The sequence below is a fragment of the Gobius niger genome, assembly GCF_951799975.1.
Source record: "Gobius niger genome assembly, chromosome: 9".
Taxonomy (NCBI): Eukaryota; Metazoa; Chordata; class Actinopteri; order Gobiiformes; family Gobiidae; genus Gobius; species Gobius niger.
The window spans coordinates 37,618,450-37,639,498 of NC_136860.1; the positions used below are offsets into that span (position 1 = coordinate 37,618,450).

General features: G+C 42.1%; 1 protein-coding gene across 1 annotated transcript in view; it reads right to left on the minus strand.

The window, feature by feature from the left end:
* LOC306968366 (NACHT, LRR and PYD domains-containing protein 12-like) overlaps positions 1-21,049 on the minus strand; it is a gene marked incomplete at its 5' end in the record, with an annotated part of 63,947 nt that overhangs the window by 6,113 nt on the left and 36,785 nt on the right. Inside the window, 2 exons of the mRNA XM_079563710.1 lie at positions 11,597-11,764; positions 19,399-19,572. Coding sequence (XP_079419836.1) covers positions 11,597-11,764; positions 19,399-19,572 — 342 coding nt within the window. The remainder of the gene's footprint in view (positions 1-11,596; positions 11,765-19,398; positions 19,573-21,049) is intronic.

Here is a 21,049-nt window from a genome sequence, read left to right on the forward strand (position 1 = left end):
ATAAAGGCCCTCGCCCCTGGCGCACTCCCCGCTCGCTCTCGTCCCTTGCGACCACTCTTCATCACACTAGGTCCTTGCGAGCTCCATGATTGAACTCGCTCATTTTGACGCGAAAATCCCTATTAAGTTTCATTACAGTGCATTATATGCGAAAGTCCCTTTAAGTTGCATTACAGTGCATTATATGCGAAAGTGCCTTTAAGTTGCATTACAGTGCATTATATGCGAAAGTCCCTTTAAGTTGCAGTACAGTGCATTATATGCGAAAGTCCCTTTAAGTTGCATTACAGTGCATTATATGCGAAAGTGCCTTTAAGTTGCATTACAGTTTATTATATGCGAAAGTCCCTTTAAGTTGCATTACAGTGCATTATATGCGAAAGTCCCTTTAAGTTTCATTACAGTTTATTATATGCGAAAGTCCCTTTAAGTTGCATTACAGTTTATTATATGCGAAAGTCCCTTTAAGTTGCATTACAGTGCATTATATGCGAAAGTCCCTTTAAGTTTCATTACAGTGCATTATATGCGAAAGTCCCTTTAAGTTTCATTACAGTTTATTATATGCGAAAGTCCCTTTAAGTTGCATTACAGTGCATTATATGCGAAAGTGCCTTTAAGTTGCATTACAGTTTATTATATGCGAAAGTCCCTTTAAGTTGCATTACAGTGCATTATATGCGAAAGTCCCTTTAAGTTTCATTACAGTTTATTATATGCGAAAGTCCCTTTAAGTTTCATTACAGTGCATTATATGCGAAAGTCCCTTTAAGTTTCATTACAGTACATTATATGCGAAAGTCCCTTTCAGTTGCATTACAGTTTATTATATGCGAAAGTCCCTTTAATTGCGTTATAGTGCTATTGTGAAAATCCCTATGTAGTGGCATAATTGTGTTGTAATTGCAAAAATCCCTATTTTGTTGCAGAAACTGTAAGAACTGTTGAAATTGCAGAAACTCTTAACACTGTATAAACTGTTGAAATCACAGACAGACTTCACTGTATCATAATCCTATTAAAATGCCGGCAAAAAAAGAGAAAGCATTAGAAAAGTGTCACAGCCATATTTGAACCAGCAACCTCCTAAACCAGAGACAAGCACACTATCACTGAGCTGTAGCTCCATAGTAGTTTCATCCTGATGTGCGCTACTTTTGTCTAAGTTATCGAGCAGAAGTTAGTTCCCAGCATCCCACTGGAGGAGAGAGGTAGCGTCAAGTCATGCCCCCCCATACATTTCCTCGATTGTTTTCGACATTTTCCCTAGTGTTGCCTCAATTGTTTTCCTACGATCCCCCCATTTCTAGCTCTTTAGTGACGCATATGAAAGCGTTTTTCATGAGAATGGGACCGTAGGTGCGGTTAAAAAAAAAAAAAAAAAGAGCAAAGGTCAAAATTGACCCAGCAATCTCATGGTTGGAAACCCAATGCACAAGCAATAACGCTACACGGGCACAGCAAATCTTATGAAACGTGCTGTACTCATGTGACAATGTGTGCAGTGGCCCATGTAAAAGGTGAAAGCAATAGAAAAGTGTCAAGGCTGTGTTTGGACTAGCAACCTCCTTCACTTGAAACATGGGCCTGATGACAGCTTGGCTTATTTAAATTCCCAGAATGCAATTTTATACCAGCAACACACTGGAGGAGAGGTTTTTTTCCGTTTTTAATGTGTGGGACCATAGGCAATGATTCATGTTCTTACCGGAAGGTGCTGAGTCCAAAAGAAAAAGGAAATAAAAAACAGTTTAGGTTGGGAATTGATCCAGCATCCTCCTGCACACTAGCTCAGCACTCTACCAATGGAGCTACTCAGGTTGAGTGAATAAATCAGCAGATGTAAAGTTAATGTCATGAGAGATCCCGTACTTGAGTGCTTGCAAGAAACGGATTTACAGTTTAGAATTCTTCAGGTCATGTCCCCCCCCCCCACCGCCAACCCCCCACCTCACACCCCCCGACACTTCCCCAATTGTTTTGGACATTTTCCCCAGTGTTGCCTCAATTGTCTCCCTACTATCCCCACATTTCTTTCTCTTTAGTGACGCATATTTTGACAGCGTTCTTCATGAGGGTGGGACCATAAGCGCGGTAAAAAAAAACAAAAACAGTTAAGTCAGATTTGATCCAGCAACCGAATGGTTGGGAATCCAACACTAAAGCTACAATGCCACACAGGCACAGGAACTTCTGGGAAACGTCCCGCAATCATGTGTTTTAAACTGTGACAATGTGTGCTGCGGGCAATGGAAAAGGTGAAGACAATATTAAAGTGTCAAGGTTGTGTTTGGACTAGCTACCTCCTTCACTTGAGACAACCATGCTATCACTGAGCTGTAATTCCATGCAAACATGGGCCTGATGACTGCTTGGGTTTTCTAAATTCACAGGCTGAAATTTGATCCCAGCAACACACTGGAGGGGTCATTTCCCTGTTTTTAATGAGTGTGGAACCATCGGCGACGATGCATGTTCTAACCAGAAAGTGCTGAGTCCAAAAGAAAAAAAAAATGAAAAAGAGTCAAAGTCAGGATTTGATCCAGCAACCTCCTGTACACTAACCCAGCTCTCTACCAACGGAGCTACTTCGGCTGAACAAAAAAACAGCGGATGTGAAATAAATGTCATGAGAGACTCCGCACTTGTGTGTTTGCAGGAAACGGATTAACAGTTTAGAAAATAATATATTGTATCATTTTGTAATTGGGGTACATTCCTGGCTGCCCAAAGAATCGTTGAGAGGGGGTTTCAGCCCTGCAGCACCCTCGATATTGAAGCAATTATTTGGTAAGACCCATATAGTATGAGGAACACACAGAGAGACGGACAGGAAACAGTCGAATTGAACTTCCTGTGATTGTACAGTTGAGAGAAACGTGAATTTGGAGGCAAAAATGTCCAAATTAAAGCTGATGTCTGTGACAGAGGGGTAGTATAAGTATATACGAGTCCAAAAGTGTAGTTTTTGTGAAGAAAGGGGGAAATTTTGGAAAACTGGCGAATTTCAGGAGAAACCTCTGACAGAAGCCAGCATACTGCCAAGCTAAGACCTCTGGCGATTTTCACGGAGGATGGGCGGGCCACTTACAAGCCACTTACAAGCCAATTAAAGGCATTTTTGGCGATGGCGGCTGCGTGTGCACACCATTAGGTCCAGGTGGGGAATGTGCACGTGCGCCGGATTGGGTCCGTTCCAATCCGGCCAAGTCTGTGAAAGATATGAGGCTTTGAAATTTGCTGAAAATGGCCTCTCAGTTGCGGCCTTGTCATGACCACGCCCAATAATGGAACAAAATTTGAATTGATGATTTTGAAAGCCACATGGGTTGGGGACATGTTGGCCAAAATTGGAGGCTTTCCATAGAAAACTCGAGGATCAGGGACCAGAAGTTCAAGAGGTACGATTTTGAAGGTTTGAGGTTCGGGCCAAGATGGCCGACTTCCTGTAGCATTTAGGGCGGGGTCGTAATATCATTTTTGACATGTCTTGACGTGGTCTATGTCCCTGGCCAATGTCACTTTTGTACGATGATTTTTTTTGCCACCGGGCTCTCATTGACTCAATGTAAACTGCGTGCTTGAGGGGGCGCCACTGAGCCATATTTTATTATTTTCTCTCGCGAACCCCACCCAAAATTAGAGCTTGCGGAGCACTACGTTTTGACCCCTGTTACTTGCGAATCGGTTCACGTTTGCTATGTGAATTCTTGCGTTTTCGTCCCCCGTTAACGGTTTTAATTAGTCCCTCGCGGGACACTGCGTGTCCGTTGCTCGGGCCTAATTATACAGAAAATTAAGCGAGATAGAGGCATGTTGTAATAGACTTTTTTGATCAGTGCGACGTGCCGAATCAGGATATCACCTTTGTTTTCACTTTCGTGCAAGTGTAATTTTGAAGGTATAGGTAGGGGGCGCTATTTTTGTGAAAATTGTACAATTATCAAGGGTAATCAGTACGATCCACAGAGGGGCTTATGTGATCCAAAGATGAGTGTGATCTGAATTTGCATGCCCTTGTGAGTTGTCGTCAAAGAGGCGCGGAAAAAGCATGTTTTTTAGCAGAGCGGTAGAGACACACCGTAACAGATATCTGAACAAAAGAGCTTGATTATTGTAGCTCTACGCCTCTAGATTGCACTCACCAAGTTAAATGTCATTTGGTCCAAAATCCTGGGAGTGACTTGAAAAAATGTCAGGCGAAGAAATGCTGGGTAAAATTTTCAATCCAATATGGCCGACTTCCGGTTTGTCAGAGGAAGTAGCTATAATGACGTTTTACGTTTGTCTTGATGTGCTCTATCACTGTACCGAATAACATAGGTTTAGGCCAAAAACTCATGCCTCCATTTGAATAGGGGTCAGACTTGAGGGGGCGCCACTGAGGCATTATGCACAGTGTGATTTTGCAGACTTCAAAATATTGAATTTTTCACCAACTTTGATCATTTAGTCAAATAAAATTGAGTTTTCGTTAATATTCAGGGGGTCAAAATTGGGGTCAAAGGCGCACCAAAATAATAATAATAATAATAATAATAATGGAAATGATTTTTCGGCTATTATTTCTCTCCCACAAAGACATTACTCAGAGAGCCGTGGCTTTGATATGTTGTTCCCCATCACTGACAAGGTCTGTATGATTTTTTCCACACCTCCATGCCATCCCGTTTTTTTTATACGAATTTTTAAAGTCAAAACTTTGAGGGGGCGCCAGTGGGTCATTTTTGGCGATAGCGGCTGCGTGTGCACAGCATTAGGTCCAGGTGGGGAATGTGCACGCGCGCCGGATTGGGTCCGTTCCAATCCGGCCGAGTCTGTGAAAGATATGAGGCTTTGAAATTTGCTGAAAATGGCCTCTCAGTTGCGGCCTTGTCATGACCACGCCCAATAATGGAACAAAATTTGAATTGATGATTTTGAAAGCCACATGGGTTGGGGACATGTTGGCCAAAATTGGAGGCTTTCCATAGAAAACTCGAGGATCAGGGACCAGAAGTTCAAGAGGTACGATTTTGAAGGTTTGAGGTTCGGGCCAAGATGGCCGACTTCCTGTAGCATTTAGGGCGGGGTCGTAATATCATTTTTGACATGTCTTGACGTGGTCTATGTCCCTGGCCAATGTCACTTTTGTACGATGATTTTTTTTGCCACCGGGCTCTCATTGACTCAATGTAAACTGCGTGCTTGAGGGGGCGCCACTGAGCCATATTTTATTATTTTCTCTCGCGAACCCCACCCAAAATTAGAGCTTGCGGAGCACTACGTTTTGACCCCTGTTACTTGCGAATCGGTTCACGTTTGCTATGTGAATTCTTGCGTTTTCGTCCCCCGTTAACGGTTTTAATTAGTCCCTCGCGGGACACTGCGTGTCCGTTGCTCGGGCCTAATTATACAGAAAATTAAGCGAGATAGAGGCATGTTGTAATAGACTTTTTTGATCAGTGCGACGTGCCGAATCAGGATATCACCTTTGTTTTCACTTTCGTGCAAGTGTAATTTTGAAGGTATAGGTAGGGGGCGCTATTTTTGTGAAAATTGTACAATTATCAAGGGTAATCAGTACGATCCACAGAGGGGCTTATGTGATCCAAAGATGAGTGTGATCTGAATTTGCATGCCCTTGTGAGTTGTCGTCAAAGAGGCGCGGAAAAAGCATGTTTTTTAGCAGAGCGGTAGAGACACACCGTAACAGATATCTGAACAAAAGAGCTTGATTATTGTAGCTCTACGCCTCTAGATTGCACTCACCAAGTTAAATGTCATTTGGTCCAAAATCCTGGGAGTGACTTGAAAAAATGTCAGGCGAAGAAATGCTGGGTAAAATTTTCAATCCAATATGGCCGACTTCCGGTTTGTCAGAGGAAGTAGCTATAATGACGTTTTACGTTTGTCTTGATGTGCTCTATCACTGTACCGAATAACATAGGTTTAGGCCAAAAACTCATGCCTCCATTTGAATAGGGGTCAGACTTGAGGGGGCGCCACTGAGGCATTATGCACAGTGTGATTTTGCAGACTTCAAAATATTGAATTTTTCACCAACCTTGATCATTTAGTCAAATAAAATTGAGTTTTCGTTAATATTCAGGGGGTCAAAATTGGGGTCAAAGGCGCACCAAAATAATAATAATAATAATAATTAAAGCCGCGCGCGGCGATAAAGGCCCTCGCCCCTGGCGCACTCCCCGCTCGCTCTCGTCTCTTGCGACCACCCCGCTCGCTCTCGTCCCTTGCGACCACTCTTCATCACACTAGGTCCTTGCGAGCTCCATGATTGAACTCGCTCATTTTGACGCGAAAATCCCTATTAAGTTGCATTACAGTGCATTATATGTGAAAGTCCCTTTAAGTTGCATTACAGTGCATTATATGCAAAAGTGCCTTTAAGGTGCATTACAGTGCATTATATGCGAAAGTCCCTTTAAGTTGCATTACAGTGCATTATATGCGAAAGTCCCTTTAAGTTGCATTACAGTGCATTATATGCGAAAGTTCCTTTAAGTTGCATTACAGTGCATTATATGCGAAAGTGCCTTTAAGTTGCATTACAGTGCATTATATGCGAAAGTTCCTTTAAGGTGCATTACAGTGCATTATATGCGAAAGTCCCTTTAAGTTGCATTACAGTGCATTATATGCGAAAGTTCCTTTAAGTTGCATTACAGTGCATTATATGCGAAAGTGCCTTTAAGTTGCATTACAGTTTATTATATGCGAAAGTCCCTTTAATTGCATTATAGTGCTATTGTGAAAATCCCTATGTAGTGGCATAATTGTGTTGTAATTGCAAAAATCCCTATTTTGTTGCAGAAACTGTAAGAACTGTTGAAATTGCAGAAACTCTTAACACTGTATAAACTGCTAAAATCACAGGCAGACTTCACTGTATCATAATCCTATTAAAATGCCGGCAAGAAAAGAGAAAGCGTTAGAAAAGTGTCACAGCCATATTTGAACCAGCAACCTCCTACACCAAAGACAAGCTCACTATCACTGAGCTGCAGGTCCATGGTAGTTGTACTGTGATGTGCGCTAGTTTTGTCTAAGTTATCGAGCAGAAGTTAGTTCCCAGCATCCCACCGGAGGAGAGAGGTAGCTTCAAGTCATGCCCCCCCCATACATTTCCTCGATTGTTTTCGACATTTTCCCTAGTGTTGCCTCAATTGTTTTCCTACGATCCCCCCATTTCTAGCTCTTTAGTGACGCATATGAAAGCGTTTTTCATGAGAATGGGACCGTAGGTGCGGTTAAAAAAAAAAAAAAATGAGCAAAGGTCAAAATTGACCCAGCAATCTCATGGTTGGAAACCCAATGCACAAGCAATAACGCTACACAGGCACAGCAAATCTTATGAAACGTGCTGTACTCATGTGACAATGTGTGCAGTGGCCCATGTAAAAGGTGAAAGCAATAGAAAAGTGTCAAGGCTGTGTTTGGACTAGCAACCTCCTTCACTTTAAACATGGGCCTGATGACAGCTTGGCTTATTTAAATTCCCAGGCTGCAATTTTGTACCAGCAACACACTGGAGGAGAGTTTTTTTTCCGTTTTTAATGAGTGTGGGACCATAGGCAATGATTCATGTTCTTACCGGAAGGTGCTGAGTCCAAAAGAAAAAGGAAATAAAAAACAGTTTAGGTTGGGAATTGATCCAGCATCCTCCTGCACACTAGCTCAGCACTCTACCAATGGAGCTACTCAGGTTGAGTGAATAAATCAGCAGATGTAAAGTTAATGTCATGAGAGATCCCGTACTTGAGTGCTTGCAAGAAACGGATTTACAGTTTAGAATTCTTCAGGTCATGTCCCCCCCCCCCACCGCCAACCCCCCACCTCACACCCCCCGACACTTCCCCAATTGTTTTGGACATTTTCCCCAGTGTTGCCTCAATTGTCTCCCTACTATCCCCACATTTCTTTCTCTTTAGTGACGCATATTTTGACAGCGTTCTTCATGAGGGTGGGACCATAAGCGCGGTAAAAAAAAAAAAAAAAGTTAAGTCAGATTTGATCCAGCAACCTAATGGTTGGGAATCCAACACTAAAGCTACGATGCCACACAGGCACAGGAACTTCTGGGAAACGTCCCGCAATCATGTGTTTTAAGCTGTGACAATGTGTGCTGCGGGCAATGGAAAAGGTGAAGACAATATTAAAGTGTCAAGGTTGTGTTTGGACTAGCTACCTCCTTCACTTGAGACAACCATGCTATCACTGAGCTGTAATTCCAAGCAAACATGGGCCTGATGACTGCTTGGGTTTTCTAAATTCACAGGCTGAAATTTGATCCCAGCAACACACTGGAGGGGTCATTTCCCTGTTTTTAATGAGTGTGGAACCATCGGCGACGATGCACGTTCTAACCAGAAAGTTCTGAGTCCAAAAGAAAAAAAAAAGTGAAAAAGAGTCAAAGTCAGGATTTGATCCAGCAACCTCCTGTACACTAACCCAGCTCTCTACCAACGGAGCTACTTCGGCTGAGAAAAAAACAACGGATGTGAAATAAATGTCATGAGAGACTCCGCACTTGTGTGTTTGCAGGAAACAGATTAACAGTTTAGAAAATAATATATTGTATCATTTTGTAATTGGGGTAAATTCCTGGCTGCCCAAAGAATCGTTGAGAGGGGGTTTCAGCCCTGCAGCACCCTAGATATTGAAGCAATTATTTGGTAAGACCCATGTAGTATGAGGAACACACAGAGAGACGGACAGGAAACAGTCAAATTGAACTTCCTGTGATTGTACGGTTGAGAGAAACGTGAATTTGGAGGCAAAAACGTCCAAATTAAAGCTGATGTCTGTGACAGAGGGGTAGTATAAGTATATACGAGTCCAAAAGTGTAGTTTTTGTGAAGAAAGGGGGAAATTTGGAAAACTGGCGAATTTCAGGAGAGACCTCTGACAGAGGCCAGCATACTGCTAGGCTAAGACCTCTGGCCATTTTCACGGAGGATGGGCGGGCCACTTACAAGCCACTTACAAGCCAATTAAAAGCCAATTAAAGGCATTTTTGGCGATAGCGGCTGCGTGTGCACAGCATTAGGTCCAGGTGGGGAATGTGCACGCGCGCCGGATTGGGTCCGTTCCAATCCGGCCGAGTCTGTGAAAGATATGAGGCTTTGAAATTTGCTGAAAATGGCCTCTCAGTTGCGGCCTTGTCATGACCACGCCCAATAATGGAACAAAATTTGAATTGATGATTTTGAAAGCCACATGGGTTGGGGACATGTTGGCCAAAATTGGAGGCTTTCCATAGAAAACTCGAGGATCAGGGACCAGAAGTTCAAGAGGTACGATTTTGAAGGTTTGAGGTTCGGGCCAAGATGGCCGACTTCCTGTAGCATTTAGGGCGGGGTCGTAATATCATTTTTGACATGTCTTGACGTGGTCTATGTCCCTGGCCAATGTCACTTTTGTACGATGATTTTTTTTGCCACCGGGCTCTCATTGACTCAATGTAAACTGCGTGCTTGAGGGGGCGCCACTGAGCCATATTTTATTATTCTCTCTCGCGAACCCCACCCAAAATTAGAGCTTGCGGAGCACTACGTTTTGACCCCTGTTACTTGCGAATCGGTTCACGTTTGCTATGTGAATTCTTGCGTTTTCGTCCCCCGTTAACGGTTTTAATTAGTCCCTCGCGGGACACTGCGTGTCCGTTGCTCGGGCCTAATTATACAGAAAATTAAGCGAGATAGAGGCATGTTGTAATAGACTTTTTTGATCAGTGCGACGTGCCGAATCAGGATATCACCTTTGTTTTCACTTTCGTGCAAGTGTAATTTTGAAGGTATAGGTAGGGGGCGCTATTTTTGTGAAAATTGTACAATTATCAAGGGTAATCAGTACGATCCACAGAGGGGCTTATGTGATCCAAAGATGAGTGTGATCTGAATTTGCATGCCCTTGTGAGTTGTCGTCAATGAGGCGCGGAAAAAGCATGTTTTTTAGCAGAGCGGTAGAGACACACCGTAACAGATATCTGAACAAAAGAGCTTGATTATTGTAGCTCTACGCCTCTAGATTGCACTCACCAAGTTAAATGTCATTTGGTCCAAAATCCTGGGAGTGACTTGAAAAAATGTCAGGCGAAGAAATGCTGGGTAAAATTTTCAATCCAATATGGCCGACTTCCGGTTTGTCAGAGGAAGCAGCTATAATGACGTTTTACGTTTGTCTTGATGTGCTCTATCACTGTACCGAATAACATAGGTTTAGGCCAAAAACTCATGCCTCCATTTGAATAGGGGTCAGACTTGAGGGGGCGCCACTGAGGCATTATGCACAGTGTGATTTTGCAGACTTCAAAATATTGAATTTTTCACCAACTTTGATCATTTAGTCAAATAAAATTGAGTTTTCGTTAATATTCAGGGGGTCAAAATTGGGGTCAAAGGCGCACCAAAATAATAATAATAATAATAATAATAATGGAAATGATTTTTCGGCTATTATTTCTCTCCCACAAAGACATTACTCAGAGAGCCGTGGCTTTGATATGTTGTTCCCCATCACTGACAAGGTCTGTATGATTTTTTCCACACCTCCATGCCATCCCGTTTTTTTTATACGAATTTTTAAAGTCAAAACTTTGAGGGGGCGCCAGTGGGTCATTTTTGGCGATAGCGGCTGCGTGTGCACAGCATTAGGTCCAGGTGGGGAATGTGCACGCGCGCCGGATTGGGTCCTTTCCAATCCGGCCGAGTCTGTGAAAGATATGAGGCTTTGAAATTTGCTGAAAATGGCCTCTCAGTTGCGGCCTTGTCATGACCACGCCCAATAATGGAACAAAATTTGAATTGATGATTTTGAAAGCCACATGGGTTGGGGACATGTTGGCCAAAATTGGAGGCTTTCCATAGAAAACTCGAGGATCAGGGACCAGAAGTTCAAGAGGTACGATTTTGAAGGTTTGAGGTTCGGGCCAAGATGGCCGACTTCCTGTAGCATTTAGGGCGGGGTCGTAATATCATTTTTGACATGTCTTGACGTGGTCTATGTCCCTGGCCAATGTCACTTTTGTACGATGATTTTTTTTGCCACCGGGCTCTCATTGACTCAATGTAAACTGCGTGCTTGAGGGGGCGCCACTGAGCCATATTTTATTATTTTCTCTCGCGAACCCCACCCAAAATTAGAGCTTGCGGAGCACTACGTTTTGACCCCTGTTACTTGCGAATCGGTTCACGTTTGCTATGTGAATTCTTGCGTTTTCGTCCCCCGTTAACGGTTTTAATTAGTCCCTCGCGGGACACTGCGTGTCCGTTGCTCGGGCCTAATAATAATAGTGAGCAGTTTGTTTGCTTTATCATCACTGATCTGTTACATCTGGGTAAAAGTTTACAGGTCTATGTTTATGGATAAAGGACTTTATTCAAAAACATGGACATGATGTTGATCAGTATAAAGGACTTTCTGTAACAGTGGTGCAGTGGTTAGCACTTATGCCTCAGAGCTAGAAAGTCCCAGGTTAAATTCCTGGGCGGGGCTTTCTGTGTGGAGTTTACATGTTTCCTCCAAACCTCCAGAATGGAGCTACATATGGCCTGATGTGATGTAATGTCTGATTATCACTTTGTTGTGTTCTTACTTCAGGGTTTCCAGTCTGCAGGTGGAGCTCTTCAGTGCAGAACACAGCTGCTCCACTCCTGAGTCCTTCAGGTTGTTTAAAGTGAGATCCAAGAGCCTCAGACTGGAGGACTCCAGGACAGAGGACAGAGGACCACAGCCGGTCTGGGACAGGAAACACCATCTCAGACTGAAGAAAAAAATAATCAGGCTCCAGATTGTGGGAGTTTTCAGCACCAGAACATACAGTATTTTTTATTTTTATTTTTTTAGGGACAGTGTACAATATACATTAACCTCAAAGGGAGAGATGCTGTACCAGGTTATAGCACTTGTGCTAATTTCCACCTGTCGTCCCGGGGCACTGATGTCAACAAAGTCATAAAAATACTAATACAGAATAATACATTTCCCCCAAAACAGCATTAAAATCAACACACACTTCATTCATTCCAAAGCATTACATTGCACTGTTGCACACACACCAATTACAGGACATTATAGGAACACGTTTGTTTTAAAATAAGACATTTTTTAGCCTGGTGCGAAAAAGTGTTAAGATTTACACATGTGGTTTAGCTCTGTTGGAACATATTCCACTGTCTGAGGCCACACTGGAGAAAGCGGAGCTGCGGATTTACACTGGGGGGTCCTGATTTACACTGGGGGGTCCTGATTTACACTGGGGGGTCCTGATTTACACTGGGGGGTCCTGATTTACACTGGGGGGTCCTGATTTACACTGGGGGGTCCTGATTTACACTGGGGGGTCCGACACTCGCCCCGAACAGTCGACCGAGTGGCTCCAGATGACATTTCTGAGCTCAGTGAAATAAACTTTTTTAATGGAGGAGCTGCAGAACCATTAATTATCTTGAACAGACAGAGATTTGAATATATGATTATGTTTTCAAAACTTCATATACTATGTTTTTTAAGAATATGACAGTGATGATAAAACCCAGATTTTTTGTCATGAACTTTAAGAGAACTTTTGTACAATGATTCCAGGGGCCTTAAGGCTGTTTTACAGGCCTGTGAACAACTCGTCATGCAGTAGCGAAAGTGCGGGATTATCATCGCATTTAGATAAAGATTAGAAGCATCTGTGGTCAAAGAGTTTCTAATATATCTGAAATTCGCTATGTTAAATTTCAACGTATTGGTTAATTTTTTTATATGTTTTTTGAAATTTAAATTTGGGTCAAGAATGACATAGAAACCGTTTTGTCGATATTCAAGGTTAAATGAGAGTTTTTCAACCAAATAGAAATGTTTTTCATTTCCTCGGTTAACTTTTGTGTAACCTCTTTAACAGTTTTCCCATGAATATCCACCACAGTGTCATCAGCATACATGATCATTTTAGGATTTATACAAACAGATGGAAAATCATTAATATAAAGAGAAAACAGCAAGGGCCCTAATATAGAGCCCTGCGGCACACCCATAGTGCATGCTCGTAAGGGAGATGATACATTATTTACTGATACACACTGTTGCCTTGCACTGAGGTAAGATTGAATCCATTTTATTAGGCCCGAGCAACGGACACGCAGTGTCCCGCGAGGGACTAATTAAAACCGTTAACGGGGGACGAAAACGCAAGAATTCACGTAGCAAACGTGAACCGATTTGCAAGTAACAGGGGTCAAAACGTAGTGCTCCGCAAGCTCTAATTTTGGGTGGGGTTCGCGAGAGAAAATAATAAAAGATGGCTCAGTGGCGCCCTCTCAAGCAGGCAGTTTACATTGACCCAATGGAGCAGCGGTCGCAAAAAAAATCATTGTACAAAAGTGATATTGGCCAGGGACATAGACCACGTCAGGACATGTAAAAATGATATTACGACCCCGCCCTAAATGCTACAGGAAGTCGGCCATCTTGGCCCGAACCTCAAACCTTCAAAATCGTACCTCTTGAACTTCTGGCCCCTGATCCCAGAGTTTTCGATGGAAAGCCTCCAATTTTGGCCAACATGTCCCAAACCCCTGTGGCTTTCAAAATCATCATTTCAAATTTTGTTCCATTATTGGGCGTGGTCATGACCAGGCCGCAACTGAGAGGCCATTTTCAGCAAATTTCAAAGCCTCATATCTTTCACAGACTCGGCCGGATTGGAAAGGACCCAATCCGGCGCGCGTGCACATTCCCCACCTGGACCTAATGGTGGGCACACGCAGCCGCCATCGCCAAAAATGACCCACTGGCGCCCCCTCAAAGTTTTGACTTTAAAAATTCGTATTAAAAAAACGGGATGGTGTGGAGGTGTGGAAAAAATCATACAGACCTTGTCTGTGATGGGGAACAACATATCAAAGCCACGTCACTCTGAGTAATGTCTTTGTGGGAGAGAAATAATGGCAGAAAAATCGTTTCCATTATTATTATTATTTTGGTGCGCCTTTGACCCCAATTTTGACCCCCTGAATCTTAACGAAAACTCAATTTTATTTGACCAAATGATCAAAGTTGGTGAAAAATTCATGATTTTGATGTCTGCGAAACAACACTGTGCAAAATGCCTCAGTGGCGCCCCCTCAAGCATGACCCCTATTCAAATGAGCCATGAATTTTTGGCCTAAACCTATGTCATTCGGTACAGTGATAGAGCACATCAAGACAAACCTAAAACGTCATTATAGCTACTTCCTCTGACAAACAGGAAGTCGGCCATATTGGATTGAAAATTGTAACCTGAATTTCTTCACCTGATATTTTGTCAAGTCACTCCCAGGGTTTTGGACCAAATGACATCCAACTTGGTGAGTGCAATCTAGAGGCGTAGAGCTACAATAATCAAGCTCTTTTGTTTGGATATCTGTTACGGTTTGTCTCTACCGCTCTGCTAAAAAACATGCTTTTTTTCCCTGTCCGCCTCTTTGATGGCACCTCACAAGGGCATGCAAGTTCCAATGGCACTCATATTTGGATCACATAAGCCCCTCTGTGGATCGTACTGATTACCCTCGATAATTGTACAATTTTCACAAAAATAGCGCCCCCTACCTATACCTTCAAAATTACACTTGCACGAAAGTGAAAACAAAGGTCATATTCTGATTCGGCACGTCACACTGATCAAAAAAGTCTATTACAACATGCCTCTATCTCGCTTTATTTTCTGTATAATTAGGCCCGAGCAACGGACACGCAGTGTCCCGCGAGGGACTAATTAAAACCGTTAACGGGGGACGAAAACGCAAGAATTCACGTAGCAAACGTGAACCGATTTGCAAGTAACAGGGGTCAAAACGTAGTGCTCCGCAAGCTCTAATTTTGGGTGGGGTTCGCGAGAGAAAATAATAAAAGATGGCTCAGTGGCGCCCTCTCAAGCAGGCAGTTTACATTGACCCAATGGAGCAGCGGTCGCAAAAAAAATCATTGTACAAAAGTGATATTGGCCAGGGACATAGACCACGTCAGGACATGTAAAAAATGATATTACGACCCCGCCCTAAATGCTACAGGAAGTCGGCCATCTTGGCCCGAACCTCAAACCTTCAAAATCGTACCTCTTGAACTTCTGGCCCCTGATCCCAGAGTTTTCGATGGAAAGCAATTTTGGCCAACATGTCCCAAACCCCTGTGGCTTTCAAAATCATCATTTCAAATTTTGTTCCATTATTGGGCGTGGTCATGACCAGGCCGCAACTGAGAGGCCATTTTCAGCAAATTTCAAAGCCTCATATCTTTCACAGACTTGGCCGGATTGGAACGGACCCAATCCGGCGTGCGTGCACATTCCCCACCTGGACCTAATGGTGGGCACACGCAGCCGCCATCGCCAAAAAGTCCTTTAAATGTCTTTTAAGTGTCTTGTAAGTGGCCCGCCCATCCTCCGTGAAAATCGCCAGAGGTCTTAGCCTGGCAGTATGCTGGCTTCTGTCAGAGGTTTCTCCTGAAATTCGCCAGTTTTCCAAATTTCCCCCTTTCTTCACAAAAACTACACTTTTGGACTCGTATATACTTATACTACCCCTCTGTCACAGACATCAGCTTTAATTTGGACGTTTTTGCCTACAAATTCACGTTTCTCTCAACTGTACAATCACAGGAAGTTCAATTCGACTGTTTCCTGTCCGTCTCTCTGTGTGTTCCTCATACTATATGGGTCTTACCAAATAATTGCTTCAATATCGAGGGTGCTGCAGGGCTGAAACCCCCTCTCAACGATTCTTTGGGCAGCCAGGAATGTACCCCAATTACAAAATGATACAATATATTATTTTCTAAACTGTTAATCCGTTTCCTGCAAACACACAAGTGCGGAGTCTCTCATGACATTTATTTCACATCCGCTGTTTTTTTCTCAGCCTAAGTAGCTCCATTGGTAGAGAGCTGGGTTAGTGTACAGGAGGTTGCTGGATCAAATCCTGACTTTGACTCATTTTCATTTTTTTTTCTTTTGGACTCAACACTTTCTGGGAAGAACATGCATCGTCGCCGATGGTTCCACACTCATTAAAAACAGGGAAATGACCCCTCCAGTGTGTTGCTGGGATAAAATTTCAGCCTGTGAATTTAGAAAACCCAAGCAGTCATCAGGCCCATGTTTGCTTGGAATTACAGCTCAGTGATAGCATGGTTGTCTCAAGTGAAGGTGGTTGCAAGTCCAAACACAACCTTGACACTTTAATATTGTCTTCACCTTTTCCATTGCCCGCGGCACACATTGTCACAGCTACAGCAACACATGATTGCGGGACGTTTCCCAGAAGTTCCTGTGCCTGTGTGGCATCGTAGCTTTAGTGTTGGATTCCCAACCATTAGGTTGCTGGATCAAATCTGACTTAACTTTTTTCTTTTTTTTTTTTTTACCTCGCTTATGGTCCCACCCACATGAAGAACGCTGTCAAAATATGCGTCACGAAAGAGAAAGAAATGTGGGGATAGTAGGGAGACAATTGAGGCAACACTGGGGAAAATGTCCAAAACAATTGGGGAAGTGTCGGGGGGTGTGGGGTGTGGGGTTGGGGGTGGGGGGGGGACATGACCTGAAGAATTATAAACTGTAAATCCGTTTCTTGCAAGCACTCAAGTACGGGATCTCTCATGACATTAATTTTACATCTGCTGATTCATTCACTCAACCTGAGTAGCTCCATTGGTAGAGGGCTGAGCTAGTGTGCAGGAGGTTGCTGGATCAATTCCCAACCTAAACTGTTTTTTATTTCCTTTTTCTTTTGGACTCAACACCTTCCGGTAAGAACATGCATCATTGCCTATGGTCCCACACTCATTAAAAACGGGGAAAAAACCTCTCCTCCAGTGTGTTGCTGGTACAAAATTGCAGCCTGGGAATTTAAATAACCAAGCTGTCATCAGGCCCATGTTTCAAGTGAAGGAGGTTGCTAGTCCAAACACAGCCTTGACACTTTTCTATTGCTTTCACCTTTTACATGGGCCACTGCACACATTGTCACATGAGTACAGCACGTTTCATAAGATTTGCTGTGCCCGTGTAGCGTTATTGCTTGTGCATTGGGTTTCCAACCATGAGATTGCTGGGTCAATTTTGACCTTTGCTCTTTTTTTTTTTTTTTTAACCGCACCTACGGTCCCACTCTCATGAAAAACGCTTTCATATGCGTCACAAAAGAGCTAGAAATGGGGGGATCGTAGGAAAACAATTGAGGCAACACTAGGGAAAATGTCGAAAACAATCGAGGAAATGTATGGGGGGGCATGACTTGACGCTACCTCTCTCCTCCAGTGGGATGCTGGGAACTAACTTCTGCTCGATAACTTAGACAAAAGTAGCGCACATCAGGATGAAACTACTATGGAGCTACAGCTCAGTGATAGTGTGCTTGTCTCTGGTTTAGGAGGTTGCTGGTTCAAATATGGCTGTGACACTTTTCTAATGCTTTCTCTTTTTTTGCCGGCATTTTAATAGGATTATGATACAGTGAAGTCTGCCTGTGATTTTAACAGTTTATACAGTGTTAAGAGTTTCTGCAATTTCAACAGTTCTTACAGTTTCTGCAACAAAATAGGGATTTTTGCAATTACAACACAATTATGCCACTACATAGGGATTTTCACAATAGCACTATAATGCAATTAAAGGGACTTTCGCATATAATGCACTGTAATGCAACTTAAAGGGACTTTCGCATATAATGCACTGTAATGCAACTTAAAGGCACTTTCGCATATAAAGCAGAATAATGCAACTTAATAGGGATTTTCGCGTCAAAATGAGCGAGTTCAATCATGGAGCTCGCAAGGACCTAGTGTGATGAAGAGTGGTCGCAAGGGACGAGAGCGGAGGTGGTAGCAAGGGACGAGAGCGAGCGGGGTGGTCGCAAGAGACGAGAGCGAGCGGGGAGTGCGCCAGGGGCGAGGGCCTTTATCGCCGCGCGCGGCTTTAATTGTACTTGTGCTTATGGAGAAATGTGTTAACTTATCTATCAGTAGTTCATGATTTACTGTATCAAAGGCCTTACGCAAGTCAAGAAAGACCCTACAACTCCTCCACTATCCAGACTGGACTTTATTTCCTATATTAAGTAGCAGCGTGCAGTCTCCGTTGAGTATCGTTTTCTGAAACCAAACTGGAGAGGATGTAATGCAGCAGTGGAATCAAGATGTTCCACAAGCTGCGCTGCAACAACTTTTTCAAAGATTTTGGAGATAGTAGGAAGGATGCTTACAGGTCGATAGTTAGAGACCTGGAGCTTGTCTCCTGACTTGTGTATAGGCTTTACCATAGCAGTAGGTCCACCACTTTAGATGTAGGGCTGGGTATCGTTAAACAACACTAGTCTGATATCGAGAAAATAAATGTATCAAAAACAGATACTGAAAAAATGATGTCTTTAGATCAAGTTGTGACGCCTGTTGGTCCAGAGACGACATTAAAGGAAGTGACTTGTTTCAGCTCAAATAAATGAAACCAATTGAAAAGAAATATGAAATAAATTATCATTATTGTTCTGTTTTCTGGTTCTAAATGACAAATACTTTAGTATCGTTATTGAAAAAAGTATTGTTCAGGTATCGGTATCGTAAACTAAGTATTGTTAAAGTACTGGTATTGAAAACAAATAAAAATGGGTATCCAGCTCCATTTAGATGAGCCTGAAATCTTATAATGTGATGATGTTTTTCTCATTGATTTCATTACATTTTCACGACAAAATCCACAAAATGTATTAAATAATATCGGCCTTTGGAACAAAACCCAGAAATACTTCAATGTTTATTGTCTTTGTGCAGTAAATACTGTATATTTTCTATGACCAGACACTTACATAATAATAATTAATATTACCTGTATAGTATAGTGTTAATACAGCAGGGACATTACATTAGTTGTGGAAAGTGAATTAAACTGTTTTATTCTTAAATCTCAGGAATCTGATTTATCCAGTTTTTAAATTGTGAAAGAAAAATGAAGCTGAAAAAAAAAACTGAGACGTTTCAGAGGAAATAAACGAGCAGCAAAAAGCAAAATCCACTTTCCAGACCAGGGAACGTCAGGGCTGAAGATGCCCCTGGATAAGACGTCAAATGTCTCCAATTCAAAACAACTCAGTCAAAATGACTCATATTTGAAAATGTTTCTAAAATGGAGCAAAAGATGATTTAAAGTTTACACAGAAATAAGATATAGAAATATTTGAGTCTGTTTTTCATAATTCTTCTCATGTGCACGTACATTATGTTAATAGAGATGCTAAATGACCATTTCTAAGCCTGTGAGTAAAACAGAAAATCCTCTGAAGGTTCTGTATATTATTTGCTGCTTCAGTAGATAGTCCTGTCTCTAACACAGACATGATTTTAAAAAGGCAAATCAATCTATTTTTTCCTCACCTGAGAGTTTCCAGTCTGCAGTTGACACTCATCAGTCCAGAGCAGAGCACCTCCACTCCCGAGTCATGAAGGCGATTGTCACTGAGATCCAGGTTCCTCAGACTGGAGAACTCTGAGCCGAGGACTGAGGCCAGTTGGCCACAGGAGCTCTCGAACAGAGAACAGTGACTCAAACTGAAATACAGGACATTATAATAACTACATTAACTGAAGTCAGTATCAATACAGCCTTAAAACATAACTAGAAATGCAATGGCTGCCATTGCGATTGACTGCGGAAATGCGGGAAGCGAATGCAGAAATTGCATAAACTCTTCAAATTGCGTAAATTGCTTAATTTGCATAATCAAATTTGCATAAACTGGTAAAATGCATAAAATGTCATGTTGCATAAACTGTATAAACTGCATAAAGTGGTAAAATGCATGAATGGGTTAATTTGCATAAATTATGTAAATTGAATAAACTCTTTAAAATGCATAAATCCTAAATGGCATTAACTCTTAAGTTGCATAAACGCTTTAAAATGCATTAACTTGTTAAATCCCATAAAGTGGTTACTTTGCATAAATTGTTAATATTGCATAAACTTTTTAAATTCCATAAACTGGTCAAACTGTTGAAAGTGCTTCAATGGCAGAAGCACAAATGGCTGAAAGGCCTGGAGTCTCCTGATTGGCTGGATTCACACATACACACCAATGCAAAAATTTCAAACTCCCGTATAAAAAAACTGGAAAACTGCAGAAGGCCAATTTTTTCTCAAAACCCACAAGTTGCAGAAGCTGAACCTGCACAAAGTGCAGAAATTGCATAAAATGCAGAAAAAAGTGCAGAAAAGCATGGATTTGCGGCAGCCCCATTATAAGTTAATGGGAAAAATCTCCGACATTTTGGCCGATTGCGGAAAAACCGTAAGTTGCAGAAGTCCCAAAAGTAACAGCACCTTCTCCTCAACATGCGGAACGTTTTGATGCATAACTTGCATAAATTGCACAAAGCATGAAGGTGCTGAAAGCTCTAGAAAATCGGGAAAAAGATGGAAGAGGAATAATAATAAAGAACATGAAAACCAATAATTGACTGCGGAAGAATTCCGCAGTCAATCAATAATGCAGACCACCCTTGATTAGTATTTCATAATTACAGTCACGGTCTCTGAATTTTATTCATGATTATGGAACTTATCTGTTGCTTCCACACTTTTCCATCTTCCTGCCTCATAACAGAACTGAGGTGGAGCCATAAAGACTTTTCAAAAAATAAACTCTGATATTGGTGGTTCTCAAATTGTGTCCCCAGTGGTTTTCAACTCTACAGCTCCAGTGATTAGTTTAATTATTATTACAGGCACCAGAACACAGGGCCACCACAGCTCACCTGGACATCATGAATTTAAATATAGCCTCACACTGAAAACCTGAACGTTTCCACCTCCTATTGAGTCGGCCATTACACTGATAAAAGTCTTAAAAACAATCAATAAAGGAAAACTCTTTGCTGTTCTACAGGTGTTTAGGTTTTAAAGTTATACATGCAAGTATATTACAAGTATTTGATTCTGTAAAAGTTTGTAATTGCTTATTTGACAGATATCAGTGGGTTTGTTTACAGATCAAATGAAACATGTGTAACATTTATGTAAAAACCC